Here is a 22,155-nt window from a genome sequence, read left to right as displayed (position 1 = left end):
TGTTTGCTGTCTCTCTCTCAAATCAATTTAAAAATCTTTTTGTTGTTGTTGTTAATCCTCACCCGAGGAGGGTATTTTTCCATTGATATTTAGAAAGAGTTGAAGGGAGGGGGAGAGACGAGAAAAACATCAATGTGAGAGAGACACATCAATTGTTTGCCTCCTGCACATGCCCTGACTGGGGTCCGGGATGAGCCTGCAACCACAGTACGTGCCCTTGACTGGAATCGAACCCGAGACCCTTCAGTCCGAGGGCCGATACTCTAACCACTGAACCAAACTGGCTAGGGCTGTTGTTCTTTCTTTTAAATACAGGAAAAACGTGAAGAGAACAAAAATAGGCAAGACATCATTCAGAAACCAATTAACATTTTAAAAACAGTCATATATATATACATCTCATTTTCTTTCTCCCAACAGCTAACGTGGGCTGCACCCCAACCATGAACAATGCCTCCAGTCATCGCACAAAAAGCGCCCACAGGAGAATCTAGCTGAAAGATCTAATGTTCCATGCACCAAGTACTTTAAAAATAGTTACTGACTCCCATTAAGCCTTATACTTAATCATTTTTAGAAGAGGGATGGGGGTGGGTAAAGGAAATCATCCACGGAGTCTTAAATATTGATTATAAAAGCTTTTTGTAAAGCAACACAAATATTTCAAGGATAAATGCATTCCAGATACAAACCTGGCAAAGAGAAACAAAAATTAATTATCTTGGGATCACACTTTTAAAAGGCCAACTGGACACGAGCCCTTGAGTGTCTGTTGTGAAGTGCGTGGGGCAAGTGGCCTTAAGGAAACTCGGATTCCAGAGGTTTCCATCGGGCATGGGAAAACACCGCACCCAGGACATAAGGAAAAGCGGAAGTAAATGTGCTCACAACCCAGGAGGGGTGGTGAGGACCTCTGCTGGCTCAGGTCCAAGAATTAAATATATTTCTAGAAAGAGGGCTGTAGGGGACTGGAGGAAAAAGTCCAGTCCACACATTCTCTCAGGAAAGGAATGCGCTAGGTCACAGTGAGTTAAAACCTGGTTCCCTCATAGTAGTAGATTTAAGGCCTGGCAAGGTACTTAAAAACTTCCTTCAGGCAACTCCAGCAGAGAGGAGAGAACTGAGTGGCTCCTGCTGCTTCATGCCCTGCTGCTGCAGGGACTGTCATGGAGCCAGTAGCTAAGCACAAGATCCTAAACACACACTTCGTCACCGGAAGAGAGGAAAAGCAACAGGCTTTCCAGGTATGGCTTGGCAACTTGTCAGTTCCCATGGCATCAGTCTGGGCTCCTGGCCCAAGACAGGCGGGCCTCAGACAGGAGGAGACCTGGAGCGGATGGGAGAGCTGGTCAGGTAGGTCGTGTAAGGGCTATCGCCAAACACGTTGGCATAGGAGGACTTGAGGAACTGGACGTAGTTCTGCATGCTGCGGTTGGTGCTCTCCGACTGCTCCAGGCGATCTTTCAGGTCTTGCAGCCGGCTCTGGTAGCGGCGGTCAGCCTACGAGAGGAGCAGAGTTGGGTCAAGTGTGTGTGAGATGCCCAGCACAGACAAGGCCACAGCAACACAGAGACTTTATTAGGGTTCCCAGGGGCTGACGGGGAGAGGATTGGGAAGTGACTGCTAATGGGTATAGAGTCTCTTTTTAAAAATATCTTAAACTCATATTGTGATGATACTTGTACAACTCTGAATATACTAAAAACCACTGAATGATGCAGTTTAAATTTGTATAAACGTGATTTTCATGGTATATAACATGTTATCTTAAAGCCGTTAATAAAAAAATACAAAGGATCTGCCAGGGGTATCCTTTGGGGATAGAGAAAAATGAAACCATGTCCTTTTCATAAAACAACAAAACACCTTTCCCCTCAGGCCCCAGGAAGCCCAAAGTTCAATCCACTCCCATCTCTTCCGCCCTCTGCCCTCCAGCCCGACTCACATCGTCACGGCTCCGCCGCAGCTGGGTGAGTTCCATTTTGGTCCTGCTCAGCTGGGTCTCAAGATCCAGGATTTTGTTCTGGGCTGCTCGTTCCTTGGAGACCGCGTGCTCCTTGGTCTGCTCCACCTGCCCGGAAGGAACAGAGCTGGAGGTGCCCACCTGACGGTGAACACCTAGGCAGGAGAGTTCTGGGCCACTCCGCTGTCTGGTCTCAAGGACCACACGTGCACATCACCATGGCGAGTTGTTTGGGGCCTCGGGGTGGGAGCTGACTATGGGGACTACCTCAGCAACCATCTTTACCGTCCCTTTCCCAACACCCCATGAGTCATCACCACCTAAGATGTGACAAGCCTGTCTGATCCCATGCAGGCAACAATTAAATGAGCAATCATGAGTCAGGGGTCAGGTCCTTCACAGTAATTGCTCATTTGATCCTTATGGTGAATTCACGAGGCAGGTACTACTCTAGGCCCATGTTTTAGGTGGGAAAATACGCTCAGAGAGGTTATGTGATTGGGCCAAGGTCACAGAATTAGTAATGGAATTGACACTGACCTGCCTCCTAGCATCTTCAATGGCGCTCTCCAGCTGCCTTGCCAGGGACCCACATTCCCGTGTTTTCTCCTCCAGCCGCAGCTGGGACTGGTGGATTGCCTCCTCCCTCTTGGCAATCACCTGTAGGAACTCGATATTCTGGGCACTGGTCGCCTCCAGTTTCCTAGGTGAAAGCACTCAGTGAGATCCTGTTCATTTCCATACCTGCCCTGTTCGCCCTGCCAGGGGGCTGCAGCCACCCTGGACCAGGGCTCTCGTCACGCAGGGAACCTCCAAGGAGCCACAGAATAAACCAAAGGAACCTGCTGATCAGCCAGGCGGCAAGGAACTGCAACTGGAGCAGCTGGTTGGAGAACGGTGTGAAGGCAGGAAAAGGAAGCAGACCGAGTGCGGTTGTGCTAAGTGTGCACATCTTCACGTAACACAGCCACGGGCAGCTCGGGAAGGTGGGTCCCCTTATTCCCCCCCTTTCAGATGAAGAAACTCAGCCTCAGAGATGTGAAGTCACTGGCCCAGTGTCACACAGCTGACAGGCCTGTCACCAAAACTCATGCCCTCACTTCTGTTCACTGCTGCCTCCTTCAGCAAAGGGACTTCAGCCGGACCACTCAGTACCTCGCGTGACCAGCCATGGGCAGCAGTGACCATCCCGTGCCAGCGCAGTCGCCACTGCACTTGTGGAACATGCTCCACGTTAAGGAGCTCTGCAAGTCCTGCCGCGTCCAGCTGCATGTTTGAGGCCAGCAACGCAGAGTAGAGGCGGGGGGGGGCCCAAGAGACCAACTGGTTCAAGTTTCTCCCTGTAGGCTGCATGAGCAGGTACAGCCTCCCAGGACCTCAAGCCCTCATTTCCCAGATGCTGGAAGCTCTGGAGGAAGACAGGAGGCTAAACTGCAGCTTTGCCAGGTACCAGCTGAGTGACCTTGGGCAAGTCACTGAACTCTCCCGGAGCTCAGTGTCCTCATTTAAACGGGGATAATACCAATACACACCACCTATACTGTACATTTTTGTCTGCCAGGTAATGTGCTGAGCCCTTCGAAGCTCATCTCATTGAAGACTCACAATAACCCCACGTGTTACACTGTTTTCCCTGCCTTGGTCCCTTTCTCAAGATTAGTAATCAGAGATCCAAAAGGATTACATAACCGGACCCCAGGCCAGGGCTTCTGATTCCTAAAGGCGTAGTATTCACCCCTGACTGCCTCCTGTGTCCATGGGAGAAGAATCAGAATGCTTTTGGGAAGGATGACGGGGAACACAGAGCAGAGTGGGGAGGAAATGCCCCCACAGCAGCCTGCAGGCCCTGCGGGTTTGCTTGGCCAAAGTGTGCCTGACGGGTGGTCCTATGGGTGGTCTGATGTTGACCTCTCTCTTCTGGAGCATCACCCTGGCAGGAGACCACCTTCCTCGCCCACAATGCTTACCACTGCGCTGAGAGCACCTTCTAGCACACTAAGCCCAAAGCAGCTAAGCGGCTGAAAGTCTCAGGTCCTAGGAAGAGGACAGAGTTGGAACCAAGTGCCTCTAACCTCTCCAGTTCATCCACCTTCAGACTCAGCTGTTTATTTTCCTTCTGGGAAGCCTGGTGTTTCTCTCTCGCCATCTCCAGCTTGTCCCCCTGATGCTCGATCTAAAATGACAGGAACAGACTGGTTTACGAAAGAACTTCCGGTGCGGCCCTCCCTTCTCCCTGACCTGTAATCCACACCCAGGAGAGGCATGCTGCCCTCAGCAGGCATCCAAGTCCCCACACACAACCTGCAGGAGAGAGAGCAGGGACAGGTTAGGGCCGGCTCCCCGGCTGGGCTTGCCCACACCCAGAGCCAGGTTGGATCCGCAGAACCACGCCGACGCTTTCTTTCAGGAGAGGCCACTCAGTGGGATCCGGGGCCGACAGGAGAAGCAGAAGCAGATGGCAGGCCCACAGGACACACCGGGGAGCTCTTTACCAATCACTTTGTCGTCATGCTGATTTCCTTCTCCCCTTAATTGGGGACAAGTGCGGGCAAGGCAAGAGGAAAGCTATCAGTTCAGTTCGTTCAGGCTGGCAAGTGCGAGAAGTTATCCAGAGGGATGCTCTACAGAGACCTCAGGTATCTGGGCTTGCAAGGCCCTGAGATGCTCAGGTTCAAGAGCACGAGGTAATTGAAGATACCGGGGACACGGGCTTGGGAACCAGACAGAGCTGGCTGGGTCCCAATCCCTGTTGATTAAGTATCAGCTCGGTGACCTCAGGAATTCCTTCTCCCTCTATGCCCTGGGCTGCTTGCTATAAAATGGGCAATAAACCTTACAAAGTTCCTAGAAGAATGGAGGATGGTGGAGCACCGGGCATGTGCTCTAGAGATGGTAGCTACTTTTATTATTATTAGTGAAGCAGGTCCAGAGAGGGAAAGGGCCCTGCCCAAGGTCACCCTGCAGATGAGAGGCATGTAATTTCTGAGGCTACAATGGCATGGCGCCCGTTACCCAGAGGCAGGCTGCTTCTGGGAAGAAGGGAGCCCTCTTTCAGGACAGAATCTCAGGCAATGGCTCTGCTGAGTAGGGGAGGCAGCTAAAGCAAGAAAATGGAAAAAAGAACGCCGTGGCTTGCTGCCTGTGGGTGCGAGGCTGAGGACAGCAGCGGAGCAGGAAGGGCAGAGGCAGGCGGAGACTTGCAGCCCTGGGGGAGGGGTAACACCAGGAGGGCCCAGCGACTCCAGTGAGTGACGGCTCCTATAACTATAATCACTTGGTGCGAACACGAGGCGTTTGGCACACCAGACTTTTATTTCACAGCACTGATGATAGCTCACTCCTTTCAGAAACGGCAGCCAAGAAAAAAGAAGTGGTCCTCCCTTGGGGGGCGTGCAGCTCATCTTGGTAAGCGGGACCCTGCTCGGGCCAGTTCGTGGGACCCTTTCTGCCAGTCCCTTACCCGGCTGCGCAGATCTGATATGATGGCTGAGAGGTCGATGTTCTTCCTCTCGTAGCCCTGCAGCTGGTCTTGGCACTCTGCAAGCTTAGACTCGGTGATCTTGAGGATGTCAGGCAGCTGCTGCAGGTCAGCCAGCTGGGACTGGAATTGCCTACGTGCCTGGGGTGGGGGAGGAAAAGCCCACTGTAGGGAAGGGCCCAGCTGCTGAAGGGTCCAGAAGTGCAGCCTGCCCTCCTGCAGGCCACTGGGCGTGTCCAGTCGTCATCACATACCACCACCAGCACCCAGGCATTGTCCCAAAGGCTCTATGAATTAACTCGTTTAATTCGTACAACCTGCAAAGTAGGTGTTGTTTTCCCCATACATGGACCTTAAGGATCAAAGGCTCATTTGCCAATGGCCATTGAGCTAGAGCCAAGATCAGAGCCTAGTTTAACTCCCAAGCCCCTAGAAAGGCAACCACAAAGCTGTAGGTCAGAGGGAAGGGTAAGAACTACCTGATCTCAATCCCCCCTTGTACAAATTAACAAGGAGACTGAGGACTAGAGAAGGGCAGTGACTTGCCCACGGTTATGCAACAAGTCAGTGGCTGAGCCTGGACTCAGCCCATCTCCGAGGTTATTACTAAAATGATTGTTTGCTTCTAGACAGCCAAGCCAACTCTAGACGAATAAGGCTCTTTGGGGAACAGGATAGGAAGCACAATTTTTGGATGGCACAAAGTAAAGACAACACGCAGAATGAAATAGGCATGCCTAACACATGGCATATCTTTGGATTTGAATCCACTTGGATGCTCCAAGCAGGAGAGATTTTTTTAAGGAAGTTGGAAGAACGAAAAAATCAGGAGGGAAAAGGAGAAAAAGAAGTATAAGCGAGAAGAGAGAATGTAGAGAAGACCAGCCCAGCAATAAGAAAATTTGTTCAGCCTTAACCGGTTTGGCTCGGTGGATAGAGCATCAGCCTGTGGACTGAAGGGTCCCAGGTTCGATTCCGGTCAAGGGCATGTACCTTGGTTGCGGGCACATCCCCAGTAGGAGGTGTGCAGGAGGCAGCTGATTGATGTTTCTCTCTCATTGATGTTTCTAACTCTATCCCTCTCCCTTAAAAAATCAATAAAATATATTTAAAAAAAAAAAAAAGAAAATTTGTTCAGCCCTGACCAGTTTGGCTCAGTGGATAGAGCGTTGGCCTGCGGACTGAAGGGTCCCAGGTTCAATTCCGGTCAAGGGCATGTACCTTGGTTGCGGGCACATCCCCAGTAGGAGGTGTGCAGGAGGCAGCTGATCGATGTTTCTCTCTCATTGATGTTTCTAACTCTATCCCTCTCCCTTCCTCTCTGTAAAAAATCAATAAAATATATTAAAAAAAAAAAAAAAGAAAATTTGTTCATCTTTGTCGTCCACACCAGGGAAGATCAAAGGCAAATGAGAGACAGACTGATGGACACAGAATTGGGTGGAGGAAGAAAGCAAGGAAGGGGAGCAGTACCGCTTCAATCTCTTTGTTCATCTCATCTTTAAGGATCTTGTTCTCTTTGTCGCAGCGTTCCAGCTGGGCAGCTACTTCATCGGCCTCTAATCTGGTCTTCAAGACCTAGGGACCAACAAAGCATCAGGTGGTCTTGGGCAGAGCCAAGTTTTGGTGAAAAAAACCTCCCACACCAAACCCCTCCCAGGAAAGGCCTCCTGGTCAATCTTCCAGCAGCTGAGAGGTGCTGCCCTTACAGGGCAGGGGCACTTGAGAGAGACCTACCTGACTCTTATAGTTGTCAATCATCCCCTCATAATTCTTAGCCGATGCCTTCAGCTGCTGGACCTCGAGGTGCGCCTGATTGAGTTTGTCCTCCATCGGAGCGAAGCTAGCCTAGAAGAGGCGGCCCCGTAAGTCACCAACAAGAAGGTTCTGAGCCGGTGATGATCCCACCCTCAGTTCCTACTCCCACGGGCCAGCAAAGGGAAGCCCCTCTGTTCAAACCCACACCAGGGGTTCTCCTCAGGCACCAGGGCAAGAGTCCTACGGTGCTCGAGTGAATATAGATACAAATAAGGGACACGTGTTTTCTTGTTCTCATTACAAAAGCAGTAATAAGCAGTAAAGAAAATGGAGATAAGGCCAAGAAAAAATGAATCAGGATGCATGATACCTTGGTTTATGGCTATATGTTAACGGTTGGGTAGCAGTTTGAATTTTCAACAAGAATGGAGCTATACCATACTTACGCTTTGCAACATGTTTTTTCAACAATTATGTTATGAACTACTTCTGAGGTCAATACATGTCCTCCTGCACCCAAATACTCACCTTGGCAGATGGGACAAAACAAATCATGTATCTCGATATGATAAAATAACAAGCAGTCATTAGAAGAGATAAAGCTTTAAAAAAAAGACCTCCATGAGATATTGTTGAATGAGGAAAGCAAGCTGCAGAAGAATGGATGAATGCGTGTGTATGTGTTTGAATATGTATGTTAGTATGTGGGGGAGGGGCCCTGGAAAAATACAATCCACAGTTAACAGAGACCTTTACTTCTATATCACACTTCTGTAATGTTTTACATTTTTACTATGAGCAGATTTTACCTTTGTAATTATAATATCTAAGAAAATACACTTCTACAAATATCACTGAATGGCCACACTACATTACCTTACACAGATATATCATCCTGTAAGTAACTCAACTAATTGTTAGACTTGGCGGCTGTCTTTTTTTTGTTGTTGTTAATCCTCACCCGAGATATTTTTCCATTGATTTTTAGGGAGAGTGGAAAAGAGAGGGAAAGACAGAAACATTGATGAGAGAGAAACACATCAATTAGTTACCTCCTGCATGAACCACGGCCTGGGCCGGGGAGGATCCTGCAACCAAGGTACGAGCCACTGAATGGAATCGAACCTGGGACCCTTTGGTCCTCAGGCTGACACTCTATCCACTGAGCCAAACCAGGTAGGGCGAGGCTGTCTGTAATTTGCATTGCAATACCTGCACTCCAACAAAGTGTGATGTGTTGTATAGTAATACCTACCAAAGCCAAACTTATGCACACCACCAGATGACCTGGCAATTTTATTCCAAGGTATAAAACCTGTAAAAATAGCCCTGGCTGATTTGGCTCAGTGGATAGAGCGTCGGCCTGCGGACTGAAGGGTCCCGGGTTTGATTCTGGTCAGGGGCACATGCCCAGGATGTGGGCTTGATCCCCAGTAGGGGGCTTGCAATGGTTCTCTCTCTCTTTTTTTTTTTTAAATATATTTTATTGATTTTTTACAAAGAGGAAGGGAGAGAGATAGTCAGAAACATTGATCAGCTGCCTCCTGCACATTTCCCACTGGGGATGTGCCCGCAACCCAGGTACATGCCCTTGACCAGCATAGAACCTGGGACCTTTCAGTCCGCAGGCCGACGCTCTATCCACTGAGCCAAACCGGTTTTGGCACAATGGTTCTCTCTTATCATTGATGTTTCTATCTGTCTCTCCCTTTTCCTTCCTCTCTGAAATCAATAAAAATATACTTTAAAAAGACAACCTGTAAAAATACATGAAATATGCACATAAAAAGATGTTCTATAACACAAATGTCCATCCCCAGTAGGATGAATAAATTACGGTGCAGCCATACTGTATAGCATTGAGAATGAATAAAATGCCACACACAACATGGATAACTTTCACAAAGCTAGGCACCAAGTTCGAAAACAGGCAAACTAATTTGTGATGACAGAAATCAGGATAATGGTCACCTTTTGAGGGGGAGTTTGTAACCAGACAATGTCATAGGGGTGCTAATAAGGTCCAATCAGGGTGATTGATGGACATAGTGTGTTCATTTTGGTATGGTGTACTTACTTAAAATCATTCTTAACAAACAGAAAACATGACTAAAAAAATAAACCTAGCCCAACTGGTGTGGCTCAGTGGTTGAGCATTGACCTATGAACCAGGAGGTTCAATTCCCAGTCAGGGCATATGCCCGGTTGTGGGTTCGATCCCCAGTAATAGGCGTGCAGGAGGCAACTGATCAATGCTATCTCTCATCATTGATGTTTCTATCTCTCTCTCTGAAATCAAGAAAAATATTTTAAAATAAATAAACCTAGATACTACTGTCCAGATCAATGGAAACCAAACCTGGCTCTGAAATGTCAACCTCTATTCAGGTGCCTCTTGCCCCTGGCATGAGAGGAGGATATATGGCAAGTTGTTATGAGCGAGAGCTCCAGACCCAGACTCAGGTTCAAATCCCAACTCCAACACTTCCAAGGGTAAAATCTTTTTTTTTACCCCCAAGGGTAAAATCTTGGCAAGAAACTTGACCTTTCTCTAAGCCTCAATTTCCTTATTCTATAGAGACAGTAATCACATTATTGGAAGATTAAAGTGCAAATGAATTCATGTGGAAGAGTCCCCTAGGAGAGTCAGCGTTAATTAACCTCAAAGTCAAGTCTACTGCACGTGATCGGCTGAACGTGTCATGTTAGGCTTTTTACATGCAGCACCGCATTCTCACAAGCACCTCGTTTCTTTCTTTTTTTTTTTTTTTTTTTTAATATATTTTATTGATTTTTCACAGAGAAGAAGGGAGAGGGATAGAGAGTTAGAAACATCGATGAGAGAGAAACATCGATTCAGCTGCTTCCAGCACAGTCCCTACTGGGGATGTGCCCGAAACCAACGTACATGCCCTTGACTGGAATTGAACCTGGGACCCTTCAGTCCGCAGGCCGACGCTCTATCCACTGAGCCAAACCAGTCAGGGCTAGCACCTCATTTCTTGCAGCAACTGAGGATGAGATCTCTCACCCAGGTCCCATAGCTGGTAAGAGGCAGAGGCAGGACTTGAATCTGGGTAGTAGGTCTTAATTTAAATCTCTCGGACATTGCTTTTACTTTTTTAATTTTTAAAAAAATTGATTTCAGAGAGGAAGAGAGAGAGAGATAAACATCAATGATGAGAGAGAATCATTGGTTGGCTGCCTCCTGCACACCCCCTACTGGGGATCAAGCCCTAACACAGACATGTGCCCTCGACTGGAATCGAATGGGGCAGCCTTTAGTCTGCAGGCCGACGCTCTATCCACTGAGCCAAACTGGTTAGGGCAGAAAGTTGTTTTATATTCCGAGGTCACCCCAACCTAAATTACTAACTCAGTTAAAAATAATTTATTTCTGCCCTAACTGGTTTCTAACTCTCTATCCCTCTCCCTTTTCTGTAAAAAAATCAATAAAATCTATTTTTAAAAATAAATAAATAAAAGTAATAGACAGTAAAACCCGCGTGTGGCCATTCATATACGCTCCGACTCCAGAGCGCCTTAGTCCCTCTGCTCCCTCCGGGTCCTCTCTGGGGACCGACCAGGAATGCCCAGCCATCAGTCTCTCTGCTGTTCCCTATCTGTCCCAGCCCCAGCCCCAATACAGACCTTCAGCCTCTCGTTCTCTAGTTTAAATGCAGAATACTCGGCAGTCTGCCGGTGTAGTCTCTCCACCAGGCTGTCCCGGTCTTCCCGCATCTTCTCCTCCAAGGTTTGCTGTTGGTTCACGAGATCTGTCACTCGGCTGGAAGGTCACAAAGTGAAAGCAGACGGGAGAATCAATGACACAGGTTCTGAGGAGCCCAGTCTGTGAGGAGAGGGGTCAAGTGTTCCTACTCAGGCCATGTCCCCCCTTTTGGCCCCCTGCCTGCTCCCCCAGTCTCCACTCTGAGAAGCAGCTGTATGTCCTGCCCTGGCATTGCTGCCTGTGGCATTCCCCTGGATCCCACTTCTGATAACCACCTTTGAGATTTGTCTCCCATACCAACCCCTCTAAAAGCCTCCTCCATTCTGACTTCCCATGAGGCCACTTCCTGAAGACAAGGACCAGAGACTTGATCCCTCCCCAGTTTCCACAGCCTCCCCTGCATCTCTCAGGCAATCGGGCCTTAAAGTTAGGACAGAACTCCTGGCTGGGTGGTCAGGGATACCACACCCTAGGCATGCCTGTCCCTCAGGCACACATCACACTGGGGTTCAGGCTCCCGGGCAAGGACAGGTGTCATGATTGGCTTATTCACATGTGTGAGCACTCACCCAGCTCAGGCAAGAATGGCAATGAATGGATATGGAAGAGGGAAAGCAGTCCACTCGGCAGGCAGCTGCCCACCTGCGCTCGAGCCCTTCGCCTTCCCCTCAGTCACTGAGCAGGGCAATCATCCAAGCCTCAGAGCAGCACTGGCGCTCACAGATGTTCCTCGTCCATCCTGACCACAGACCCAATACAGAACCTTTCTATGCTGTATGTTCTCAATATCGATCAATTATGGTTCAGTCAGCACTGACTAGGCCCAAGGAAACACATCATTCATACACGATGTGAATGGCAAACTGCCATTGATCAATGGCAAACTGCGTTGGAGAGGGTGCAGACTGGGTGAGGGACAGAGTTGTGCACTGGGCCTCTAGTTTGCCCTTCATAATGGAAGTGTCAGAGATGAAGGAAAATTAGTAAAATGTATATGAAAATTTAAAAAAATTACACATGAATCTCTTTCTATACCCCAAAAGATAATATAGCCCCAAAATATATCAATTTTAATTGATTTTTTACAGAGAGGAAGGGATAGGGATAGAGAGTTAGAACTGGAGAGGTTAGAGGCACTTGGTTCCAACTCTGTCCTCTTCGTAGGACCTGAGACTTTCAGCCGCTTAGCTGCTTTGGGCTTAGTGTGCTAGAAGGTGCTAGGCAGACCTCGGAGGTTGTTCTCCCTGGCAAACTGCTACTCACCCTTAAAAACCCAGTTCAGATCTCCTTCCTCAGGGCATCTTGCCCCTATACCATACACCCTTCTATCTTTTTTCTTTTTTAATTGATTTTTTACAGAGAGGAAGGGATAGGGATAGAGAATTAGAAACATCAATGAGAGAGAAACATCGATCTTCTGCCTCCTGCACACCCCCTACTGCGGATGTACCCGCAACCAAGGTAGATGCCCTTGACTGGAATTGAACCTGGGACCCTTCAGTCCGCAGGCCGACGCTCTATCCACTGAGCCAAACCGGTTACGGCACATCCTTCTATCTTAATGATCTGTTTCCTCCCATTAGAAGGAGAACTTTCTGCCGAAACCGGTTTGGCTCAGTGGATAGAGCGTCGGCCTGCGGACTGAAGGGTCCCAGGTTCGATTCCGGTCAAGGGCATGTACCTGGGTTGCGGGCATATCCCCAGTAGGAGATGTGCAGGAGGCAGCTGATCGATGTTTCTCTCTCATCGATGTTTCTAACTCTCTATCTCTCTCCCTTCCTCTCTGTAAAAAATCAATAAAATATATTTTAAAAAAAAAAAAAAAAGGAGAACTTTCTGAGGGTAGCACTTGGCATAGGGCCTGGCACATAGCAGGTTCTCAAGAAATGTTTGCTAACTTGAGTTGAATACAACAAAAGACACTTCCTCAGGGAAGACTTTCCTGACCTGGAGACTCAGTCAGTTCCCTGTGACCTGTTCTCAGCCTATAGTCCAGGTCTCTGCAGCCCCATCGCCTTCATCTGAGTGGAACCTCCATGAGAGCAGAGAATGCATCTGTTGTTTCTACTGCTGTAATCCTAAAGGCCAGCACATAGCCTGGGATATAGGAGATGCTCAATATTTTTAACTGAGTGAACACATGAATATAGCTGAGACTGAGAATGATTGAATAGTCATTGGCGAGTACACAGTGAGGCCATAATTCTGACATACTGACTGGCTGGCAAAATAGCAGAGACGTAGGGATTACCGGCCATCCCATCCCCAAGAACAGGAATGAGGTGACCAGTGGGCCCGTGCCCACTTGCTGTGGTGTGCAGATCAGGACCCACCCCAGGCCCAGGGGCTGCAGTCAGGCCCAAGCCTCTGTCAGCAGAGAAGCCTGGCCCCAGGACTGCTTCGGGGGCAGGACCGCGGGTCTGGGGCTGGAACCAGGACCTGGGGTCCAACCAGAAAGCCCACCTCAGGGCTGCCCACATCTCAGTCCAATGCAGCCCTTGACCGGAGGAGCCCAAGTGTCAGCCACGTGAGCGATGTGACCGCCTCGGGTCGCCAGGCTCCTCCCACCCGCACACCCACCTCCCTCAGTCGGCCTGCGCTCCCTCTCCCAACACGGACGTACTCATTCAGGACGATAATTTCCAGCTCGAGGTCCCCCTTGTCTTTCACAACTTGGTTGTAGCGGGTCCTCCATGACTCCAGAGTGGATAAAGCTTCGGCAACGTAAAGATCCTGGAACGCGGGACAGCAGGGCCCATCAGCCTGGGGTGAGTGCTCAGGCCGAGGGAGCTGGGGGCTGGGTCACCCTGGCCGACCCCGAACCCTCCCTCCTGCAATCCCTCTCTAGAGAGCACCGAGAGTGACGGGAGGCCAGCTGTTGCTTTTAGATTTCCAACCATCACATGCACCCTGTCTGCTAATCCTTCTTTAGTCATCATTCCTACCCACAACATCCAAGTGGCTAAACTGTCCAGTCATCCTTCCAACCTCTTTATTACCCTTTTACCCATTTAATCCTCCCTCTACCTCCCTCTCCACCCAGCTATCCATCCTATCAGCTCATTCACCCACTCAGTGCCATTTTCCCTCCATTCACCCACCCAGCCTCCTCTCTCCAGCTCTTCCTCCTCCATCCACCCAGACCACCTGCATTCAGCCACCACCCAGTACCCACCTGTCTAACCACCCCCCGCCATCTCCGGCAGCCCTCCACAGCGAAGGCCTGTACCTTGTCAGCAAGTTGCACGTGCAGCTGCTCGGCATACTCCTCGCTCTTCTCAGCTCGTTCCTTCTGGGCTCGGATGGCCTTCTTTAAAGACTCTTTGTCTCGATCTCCCTTTTGCTTCAATTCCTTCAACTGCTCCATGATGGCCTCTACTTCCGCCTTGTGCTGGTTCCCACTGCGTTCCAGGTTCTGGGAGGGGAGGGCCAGGGAGCAGATGGAAAGGAGAGGGACGAGGTAAGCAAGAGTCAAAGGGAGAGAGGGAGAAAAGGGGACCGGTGAAAAGAGGGAATGGGGGAGAGGGAGTAAGAATGAGTCACAAACTGCAGGGGGTTAGGGCTCCCCTAACACAGCCCGGAGACAAGGGCCCATCGCAGGCTCGCCACAGCACCTCCCTGGGTCACTGAGCCCTCAGGTCTTAGGTTAGAACGCCTCTGGAGTCTTTCCCTGAACTCCCAGCACAGCAGTCGGGGTTCTCCCTGACACTCAGCGGGTCTGTGACTTTAGCGAGTCCCCAGTTCACAGATGCAATCAGCACTGAGGCCATCCTTCCTCCCCATGGGCAGTTAGGAGGACTGAGGACCTAAGGGATGAAGTGATTGGCATGGGGGCCTGAAAATCAACCCAGTCACTGCTGTGAAGGGCACTCAAGACCTCCAGGTCCGCCGAAACCGGTTTGGCTCAGTGGATAGAGCGTCGGCCTGCGGACTGAAAGGTCCCAGGTTCGATTCCGGTCAGGGGCATGTGCCTGGGTTGCGGGCACATCCCCAGTACGAGATGTGCAGGAGGCAGCTGATCGATGTTTCTCACTCTCTATCTCTCTCCCTTTCTCTCTGTAAAAAATCAATAAAATATATATTTCAAAAAAAAAAAAAAAAGACCTCCAGGTCCATTGCTCTTGCCACTGTCCCAGAGTCTCCCTGAAGCACAAGTGCTTTGGTAGCAGCTGCCCCATAATCCTTTGGGGCAAAACCTTCCTGAGTGTGATAGGCTTGGCCAGGCAACCGCCCTTGGACTGCCAGGAACCTGCCCCCACTTCCCTCCCCACCCCTGGTGGGGCTAGCAGGTACCTTGATCTGCATACACAGGCGACTGTTCTCTGCCTCTTTGCTCCGAAGCTGTGCCTGCAAATGCCCACGCATGGACTCCATGGACTTGGAGAGTTCGGATGCTGTCTTTGCTTGAGCCTTTGGACAGATGGAGAAAGATAGAGCCAGAATTTGAACCCAGGTCTCCAATTCTAGGGCGCACTGTATCCACTGAGCTCTACTAGCCAGTCAGAGGGAGCAGCTGTTGGGACGGTACCTTCTCACATTGTATTTCCTGGAGGAGCTCTTCCACCTCCTTGTCCTTGTCTTGCAGCAATAGCAGCAGCCGCTGGAGAGAACACACACAGTCATGAGCTCCCTGGAAAGGGCAAGGAGGCCCAGCCCCGAGAGGAGACACTCCATGGTGTGCCTGGCCACCAGGGCCCAAGGTCCCAAATATATTGGCCCATGTCAGAGACCCTGGTGGGAAGCACCTAACATCTGTATTAAATATTTAGGACAATAAACATGTATTTATTTTGTAATTTAAAATTAAGTAACAGTAATTGTGGAAAACACTAAAAAACACACAAAAATGCTAAAGAACCCCCATACTCCCCAACCCAGAGAACACTGTTAACAGACATTAAAGAAGTTATATGCGCCCGAGCCAGTTTGGTTCAGTGGATAGGGCATCAGCCTGCGGACTAAAGCAGCAGTCGCCAACTGGTGGTTCGTGGACCACTGATGGTTCATGAGGTCCGAAAGTTTGGAGACGGCTGGACTATAGGGTTCCAGGTTCAATTCCGGCCAAGGGCATATGCCCGGGTTGCAGGCTCGATCTCCCCCAGCAGAGAGCGTGCAGGAGGCAGCCAACCAGTGATTCTCTCTCATCATTGATGTTTCTCTTTCTCTCTCTCTCTCTCTCTCAAAGGAGAAGAAAAAGAAAAAGAAGAGGAGGAGGAGGAGGAGGAGGAGGAGGAGGAAGAGGAAGAAAAAGTTATATGGTCCTGTATTTCGCCACCAAAAAACAAAACAAAACAATAACAAAAAAGAAGTTATATGCTTTGCCCTGGCTGGTGTAAGTCAGTGGTAGAGCATTACCCCACATACTGAAAGATCCCAGGTTCGATTCCCCGTCAAGGGCGCATACCTGGGTTGCAGGTTCAATCCCTGGCTCCCAGTGGGGTGCATGCGGGAGGTAACACAACCATTGATGTGTCTCTCTTACATCAATGTTTCTCTCCCCACCCCCACCTTTCTCCCTTCTACACTCTAAAAATCAGTGGAATAAATATCGTCAGATGAGGATTAACAACAACAAAAAAGCCATATGCTTCTTCTGTTCAGTAAATTACACGCCCACATTTGCCATAATGTGATTAAATCTTCCACAGCTTCTGAAACAGCAGCTTAATGTTTCAAGTCACTAATGTATCACAATTTGACCCGGTTTCTCAGGCTGGGAATGCAGGTTTAGGCCTCCACATCACTGCTGAACTCAGAGATGCTCAGTGAGGCACTGAGGGCCAAGGGCCACGCCTTGGGAAGCATGTTGGGCACTAACATATCAAAGCTCCAAAAGGTCCTCGAGTTAAGAAACCTGCTGCACGTACCTTTTGTTTAGGCCAGTTGGCAGTTTCTCAAATAAACTTGGTGATGAGTCACTTCCCACTTTGTTTTGTAAATAAAAGTTATTTCAGTAATTCCACAGAGAATAATTTCACTGTCACTAGTAAAATTCACCCATTTAACATCCTGAGGAACTGAGGGTTCCATGGACTGAATTCTGGAACATGCTGCCTTGGGAGGCATTCCTAGAATTGGAATTTTTGAGTCAAAAGGTCTATACCTGCCCAGCCAGAGTGGCTCAGTGGTCGAGCGTCTACCTATGAACCAGGGGGTCACGGTTCAATTCCCGGTCAGGGCACATGCCCAGTTTGTGGGCTCCATCCCCAGTAGTGGGCGTGCAGGAGGCAGCTGATCAATGTTTTTCTGTCATCTATGTTTCTATTTCTCCCTTTTCCCTCTCCCTGCCCCTCTCTCTAAAAATCATTAAAGACATGTTTGGAAAAAAAAAGGTCTATACCTTTTGATGGCTTTTTCCCCAGTGAAACAAAGGCAGGGCTTAGGGTGGAAGGAGCAGAAGCCTAGGCTCCCTAGAAATGTTACAGGAGAGACGCGAGCCACGGTGGGACTGCGAGAGCTCCCTGAAGATCTAGGACAGAGCAGCAAAACGAGAGAGACGACGCGGTGCGGCTCTGGCCCTCTGGGGAAGAAGTGGGCCACGTGGGAGTGTGGAATCACTGAGCAGGGAAAGTCACAGTGAAAGAAGTGAGCTACGGTGGGGCTGCTGGTAGCTCATGAAGGCAGAGAAAAGGGGTCTCGGAGGCAGGTTCAGGTGGGAAACGCAGGATGAGCTGCTGCTGCTCGTTGCTCCCTTGGTTCCTCCTTTGGTGGCTCTTAAGAGTTTTAGGAGAGAAAAGTAAGATGCAGACCGGAGAGGGAAGAAAGGCGTGGGTGTGATCCAGACAGAGCCCATCCCCTTTGATGGCTTTTAATCCATAACACAAATACGAAAATTTAGGTGACAGATGGTCATGATTTGTAATTCCATCATCACCATCAGCTCTCAGGTTGGTGTCCAGCTTGGTGGCTCAAACTCTCAACTGATCAACTAGATAAGCCCCGTGGAGCAGGTAGGACAGGGGACATCAGCCCATTATACAGATCATGAAACTAAGACCCAGAGGAAGCTCAGAGCGGGGCTGCAGTCTTCCTGCCTCCACTCAGCACTGGCAGCTTTGTCGAGGCGACCACTAGAGCAGGCAGGGGCGCTTGACGTACCGCTTTCTCAGAGTCTGCCTCTGCCAGCCGTTTCAGAAGTGTTCCTTGTTGCTCCATCAACCTTCCGGAATCCTTCCAGGGAAGGCAAAGGGAAAGCAGAGTCATTAAGCAATAAACCCAGATGGCTACATTCTATTGGTTCTCTTTTCCAAAATTACACTTCTAGTTATTAAGGTAATAAATTATATTCTCACTATGAAATATTAGTGAGCAGATAAAGCTCATCCCCCTCACCCCCGTTCTGTTATTAGTTTGACGAGTGTCTCGCCCATCCTCCCTCTATGCATTTATTTAAGGACAGGTAGAGATATATTATCTTTTGGGGAATAGAAAGAGATTCATGTGTAATTTTTTTTTAATTTTCATATACATTTTACTAATTTTCTTTCATCTCTGACACTTCCATTATGAAGGGCAAACAGCAACATTAAAATACTAGAAGCTCAGTGCACAAAATTTGTGCACAGGGGAGGCGGGGAGGGTCTGTCCCTCAGCCCAGCCTGCACCCTCTCCAATCTGGGACCCCTCAAGGGATGTCTGACTGCCCAGTGTGGGATCGGGCCTAAATAGGCAGTCAGACATCCCTCTCACAATTCAGGACTGCAGGCTTCCAATTTCTCGCCTGCCTGCCTGCCTGACTGCCCCTAACCGCTTCCGCCTGTCAGCCTGATCAGCTCCTAAACCAGGGGTGGGCAAACTTTTTGACTTGAGGGCCACAATGGATTCTTAAACTGGACCAGAGGGCCGGAACAAAAGCATGGATGGAGTGTTTGTGTGAACTAATATAAATTCAAAGTAAACATCATTACATAAAAGAGTACGGTCTTTTTTTTTTTTTTAGTTTTATTCATTTCAAACGGGCCGGATCCGGCCCGCGGACCATAGTTTGCCCACAGCTGCCCTAAACACTCCCCTGCCAGCCTGATTGACACCTAACTGCTCCCCTGCCAGCCCAATTGCCCCCAACTGCCCTCCCCTGCAGGCCTGGTCCCCCCCAACTGCCCTCCCCTGCTGGCCTGGTCCCCCACCAACTGCCCTCCCCTGCAGGCCTGGTCCCCCCCAACTGCCCTCCCCTGCAGGCCTGGTCCCCCCCAACTGCCCTCCCCTGCAGGCCTGGTCCCCCCCAACTGCCCTCCCCTGCAGGCCTGGTCCCCCCCAACTGCTCTCCCCTGCAGGCCTGGTTCCCCCCCAACTGCCCTCCCCTGCAGGCCTGGTCCCCCCCAACTGCTCTCCCCTGCAGGCCTGGTTCCCCCCCAACTGCCCTCCCCTGGAGGCCTGGTCCCCCCCAACTGCCCTCCCCTGCAGGCCTGGTCCCCCCCAACTGCCCTCCCCTGCAGGTCTGATCTTCCCCAACTGCCTCCCACTGCTGGCCATCTTGTGTCCACATGGGGGCAGCCATTTTTTTTATTTTTTTTTAAAATTAAATCTTTATTGTTCGGATTATTACAGTTGTTCCTCTTTTTTCCCCCCATAGCTCTCCTCCACCCAGTTCCCACCCCACCCTCTGCCCTTACCCTTCCCACTGTCCGTATCCATAGGTGTACGATTTTTGTCCAGTCTCTTCCTGCACCACCACACCCCTTTCCCCCCAAGAACTGTCAGTCCATTCCCTTTCTATGTCCCTGGTTCTTTTATATTCACCAGTTTACTCTGTTCATCAGATTTTTTATTCACTTGATTTTTAGATTCACTTGTTGATAGATATGTATTTGCTGTTCATAATATTTATCTTTACCTTTTTCTTCTTCCTCTTCTTAAAAAATACCTTTTAGCATTTCATATAATACTGGTTTGGTGGTGACGAACTCCTTTAGCTTTTTCTTATCTGTGAAGCTCTTTATCTGACCTTGAATTCTGAATGATAGCTTTGCTGGATAAAGTAATCTTGGTTGTAGGTTCTTGGTATTCATCACTTTGAATATTTCTTGCCACTCCCTTCTGGCCTGCATAGTTTCTGTTGAGAAATCAGCTGACAGTCGTATGGGTACTCCCTTGTAGGTAACTGTTTTTCTGTTGCTGCTTTTAAGATTCTCTTTGTCTTTTGCCCTTGGCATTTTAATTATGATGTGTCTTGGTGTGATCCTCTTTGGATTCCTTTTGTTTGGGGTTCTCTGCGCTTCCTGGACTTATAAGTCTATTCCTTTCACCAGGTAGGGGAAGTTTTCTGTCATTATTTCTTCAAATAGGTTTTCAATATCTTGCTCTCTCTCATCTTCTGGCACCCCTATAATTCGGATGTTGGTGCGCTTGAAGCTGTCCCAGAGGCTCCTTACACTACCTTCGTATTTTTGGATTCTTTTTTCATTTTGCTTTTCTGGTTGGGTGTTTTTTGCTTCTTCGTATTTCAAATGTTTGACTTGATTCTTGCGATCCTCTAGTCTGCTGTTGGGAGTCTGTATAATATTCTTTATTTCAGTCAGTGTATGCTTAAATTCTAGTTGGTCCTTTATCACAACCTCGAGGGTCTCACTAGATTTCTTGAGGGTCTCATTAAGTTTATCTGCGGTTTCTAGAAAATTCTTGAAAAACCTTAAAAGTGTGGTTTTGAACTCTATATCCAGTAGTTTGCTTTCCTCCATTTCTGTCATTTGTGTCCTGTTTCTTTGTCTCTGCATTTTTTATGCTTCCCTGTGTCGACAGAGTGTCTTTGTGTGCTAGGTGTCCTATAGGGCCCAGTGGCTCAGCCTCCCCAATTACCTGAGGAGGACACTCTTGGTGCACCCCTTTGTGGGCTTTGTGCACAGTCTTGTTGTAGTTAAGCCTTGATTGTTGTAGGTATCACTGGGAGGAATTGACCTCCAGGCCAATTGGCTGTGAGAATCAGCTGTGTCTACTGTGGGAGAACTTCTGTGCTGAAGACACCCTTCTGGGGCAAGACTTGCTTCAGTGGGGCTTTGGTGCTCACTGAGTCTGCCCCCTGAGTGTTTCCCTTATGGATCTGAGGAGTTGTAATCTGGATGGTCCCACTCTGACCTCTGGGTACACTGGCTCTTGGATCTAAGGAGGTGCTAATTTAGCCTCTGCCTGAGGCTACCCAGCAGGAGCTACGAAGAGATCTGCAGATTCCCCTTCCTTGTTTGGGGTTTGGAGGTGCCCAGATGAGGCCCAGCAGTGAAGCATTGCAAGCTGCTGTGGGGCCTTGGGCCTTTTCTTGGAAGTTCTGAGTCTGTCTGGCCCAGCTGCAGTTTGTTAGGTAATTTTCAGATTGCAAAGGCCCAGGGCATTCATATGCAAAAGCCTCTGCCACAGCTTGGGTGGGGCAGGGTCTCAGGGAATCAACAGGGCGGAGCAAACAGCTATGGCTGATCCTCAGTCCTGCCCTAAGGAGTCGCGCGTCTCAGTGTTCTGGTAATCATTGCAAGCACCTCTGAGAGAAAGCCGCCCTCAAGTTCCGAGTTCTGCCCGCTGCCAGACAGTCCAGTTTCTCCCCGTATGAGTCTGGGTCCCCAGAGACTCACCGGGAACTGGAGTTCAGAGCAGCTGGGGGCTTGTGACTCCCTCCCGATTCGATAAGACATCCGCGTCCTCAGTTGCCAGCCCTTGCCGCGTGCGCCTCCGTACCTCTGCACTTTACTTCTGCACCTCCTCTGAGTCTCAGTGCGCTTTTCTCTTTCCTTCTAGTTGTAGAATTTCCACTCAGCCAGCCTTCCTGTAGTTCTGGATGATGTCCATTTTGTCTTTTAGTTGTATTTTTGAAGTTGTTGTGGGAGGCAGCAATTTCCGGTGTTTACCTATGCCACCATCTTGATTTCTCCCGAGCAGCCATCTCTGACCACATGGGGTGGTCATCTTGTGTATTGGTGTGATGGTCAATTTACATATTACTCTTTTATTAGATAGGAGGATTTCCTCTAATTAATTCCCTTTTAATGTGCACAAATTTCATGCACCAGGCCACTAGTTTAGCTATAATTTCAATTCCCTATACGTCAAGGTTGTAGGTTCTATCCCAGGTCAGGGTAAATGCAATCATCAACCAATGAATGCATAAATAAGTGGGACAAATTGATGTTTCTCTCTCTCCTTTCCTGCCCCTCCCTCTTTCTCAAAATCAATTTAAAAAAATTTTCTTTTGCCGTGGCTGGTTGCTCAGTGGTTAGAGCATCAGCCTGTGCACTGAAGGGTCAC

At 49.2% G+C, this 22,155-nt stretch overlaps 1 protein-coding gene across 10 annotated transcripts in view; it reads right to left on the bottom strand.

Moving 5' to 3' along the window:
* Nucleotides 1-352: 352 nt before the first annotated feature.
* Nucleotides 353-22,155, bottom strand: part of ODF2 (outer dense fiber of sperm tails 2) — a 36,306-nt gene continuing 14,503 nt past the window's right edge. For all 10 annotated transcript variants that reach the window (XM_059658203.1, XM_059658204.1, XM_059658205.1 and 7 more), the window contains 13 exons: nt 18,028-18,099; nt 15,458-15,529; nt 15,223-15,339; nt 14,159-14,344; nt 13,553-13,662; nt 10,851-10,986; nt 7,179-7,289; nt 6,915-7,019; nt 5,424-5,582; nt 4,036-4,136; nt 2,504-2,666; nt 1,946-2,071; nt 353-1,500 (listed from right to left, as the gene is read on the bottom strand). In XM_059658203.1, the coding sequence (XP_059514186.1) occupies nt 1,312-1,500; nt 1,946-2,071; nt 2,504-2,666; nt 4,036-4,136; nt 5,424-5,582; nt 6,915-7,019; nt 7,179-7,289; nt 10,851-10,986; nt 13,553-13,662; nt 14,159-14,344; nt 15,223-15,339; nt 15,458-15,529; nt 18,028-18,099 (1,647 nt within the window). In that variant the 3' untranslated portion in view covers nt 353-1,311. The remainder of the gene's footprint in view (nt 1,501-1,945; nt 2,072-2,503; nt 2,667-4,035; nt 4,137-5,423; nt 5,583-6,914; nt 7,020-7,178; nt 7,290-10,850; nt 10,987-13,552; nt 13,663-14,158; nt 14,345-15,222; nt 15,340-15,457; nt 15,530-18,027; nt 18,100-22,155) is intronic.

Source organism: Myotis daubentonii, chromosome 11 (genome assembly GCF_963259705.1).
Source record: "Myotis daubentonii chromosome 11, mMyoDau2.1, whole genome shotgun sequence".
Taxonomy (NCBI): Eukaryota; Metazoa; Chordata; class Mammalia; order Chiroptera; family Vespertilionidae; genus Myotis; species Myotis daubentonii.
Note: the sequence above shows the minus strand (reverse complement) of the source record. Positions and strands in the feature narration are given on the sequence as shown.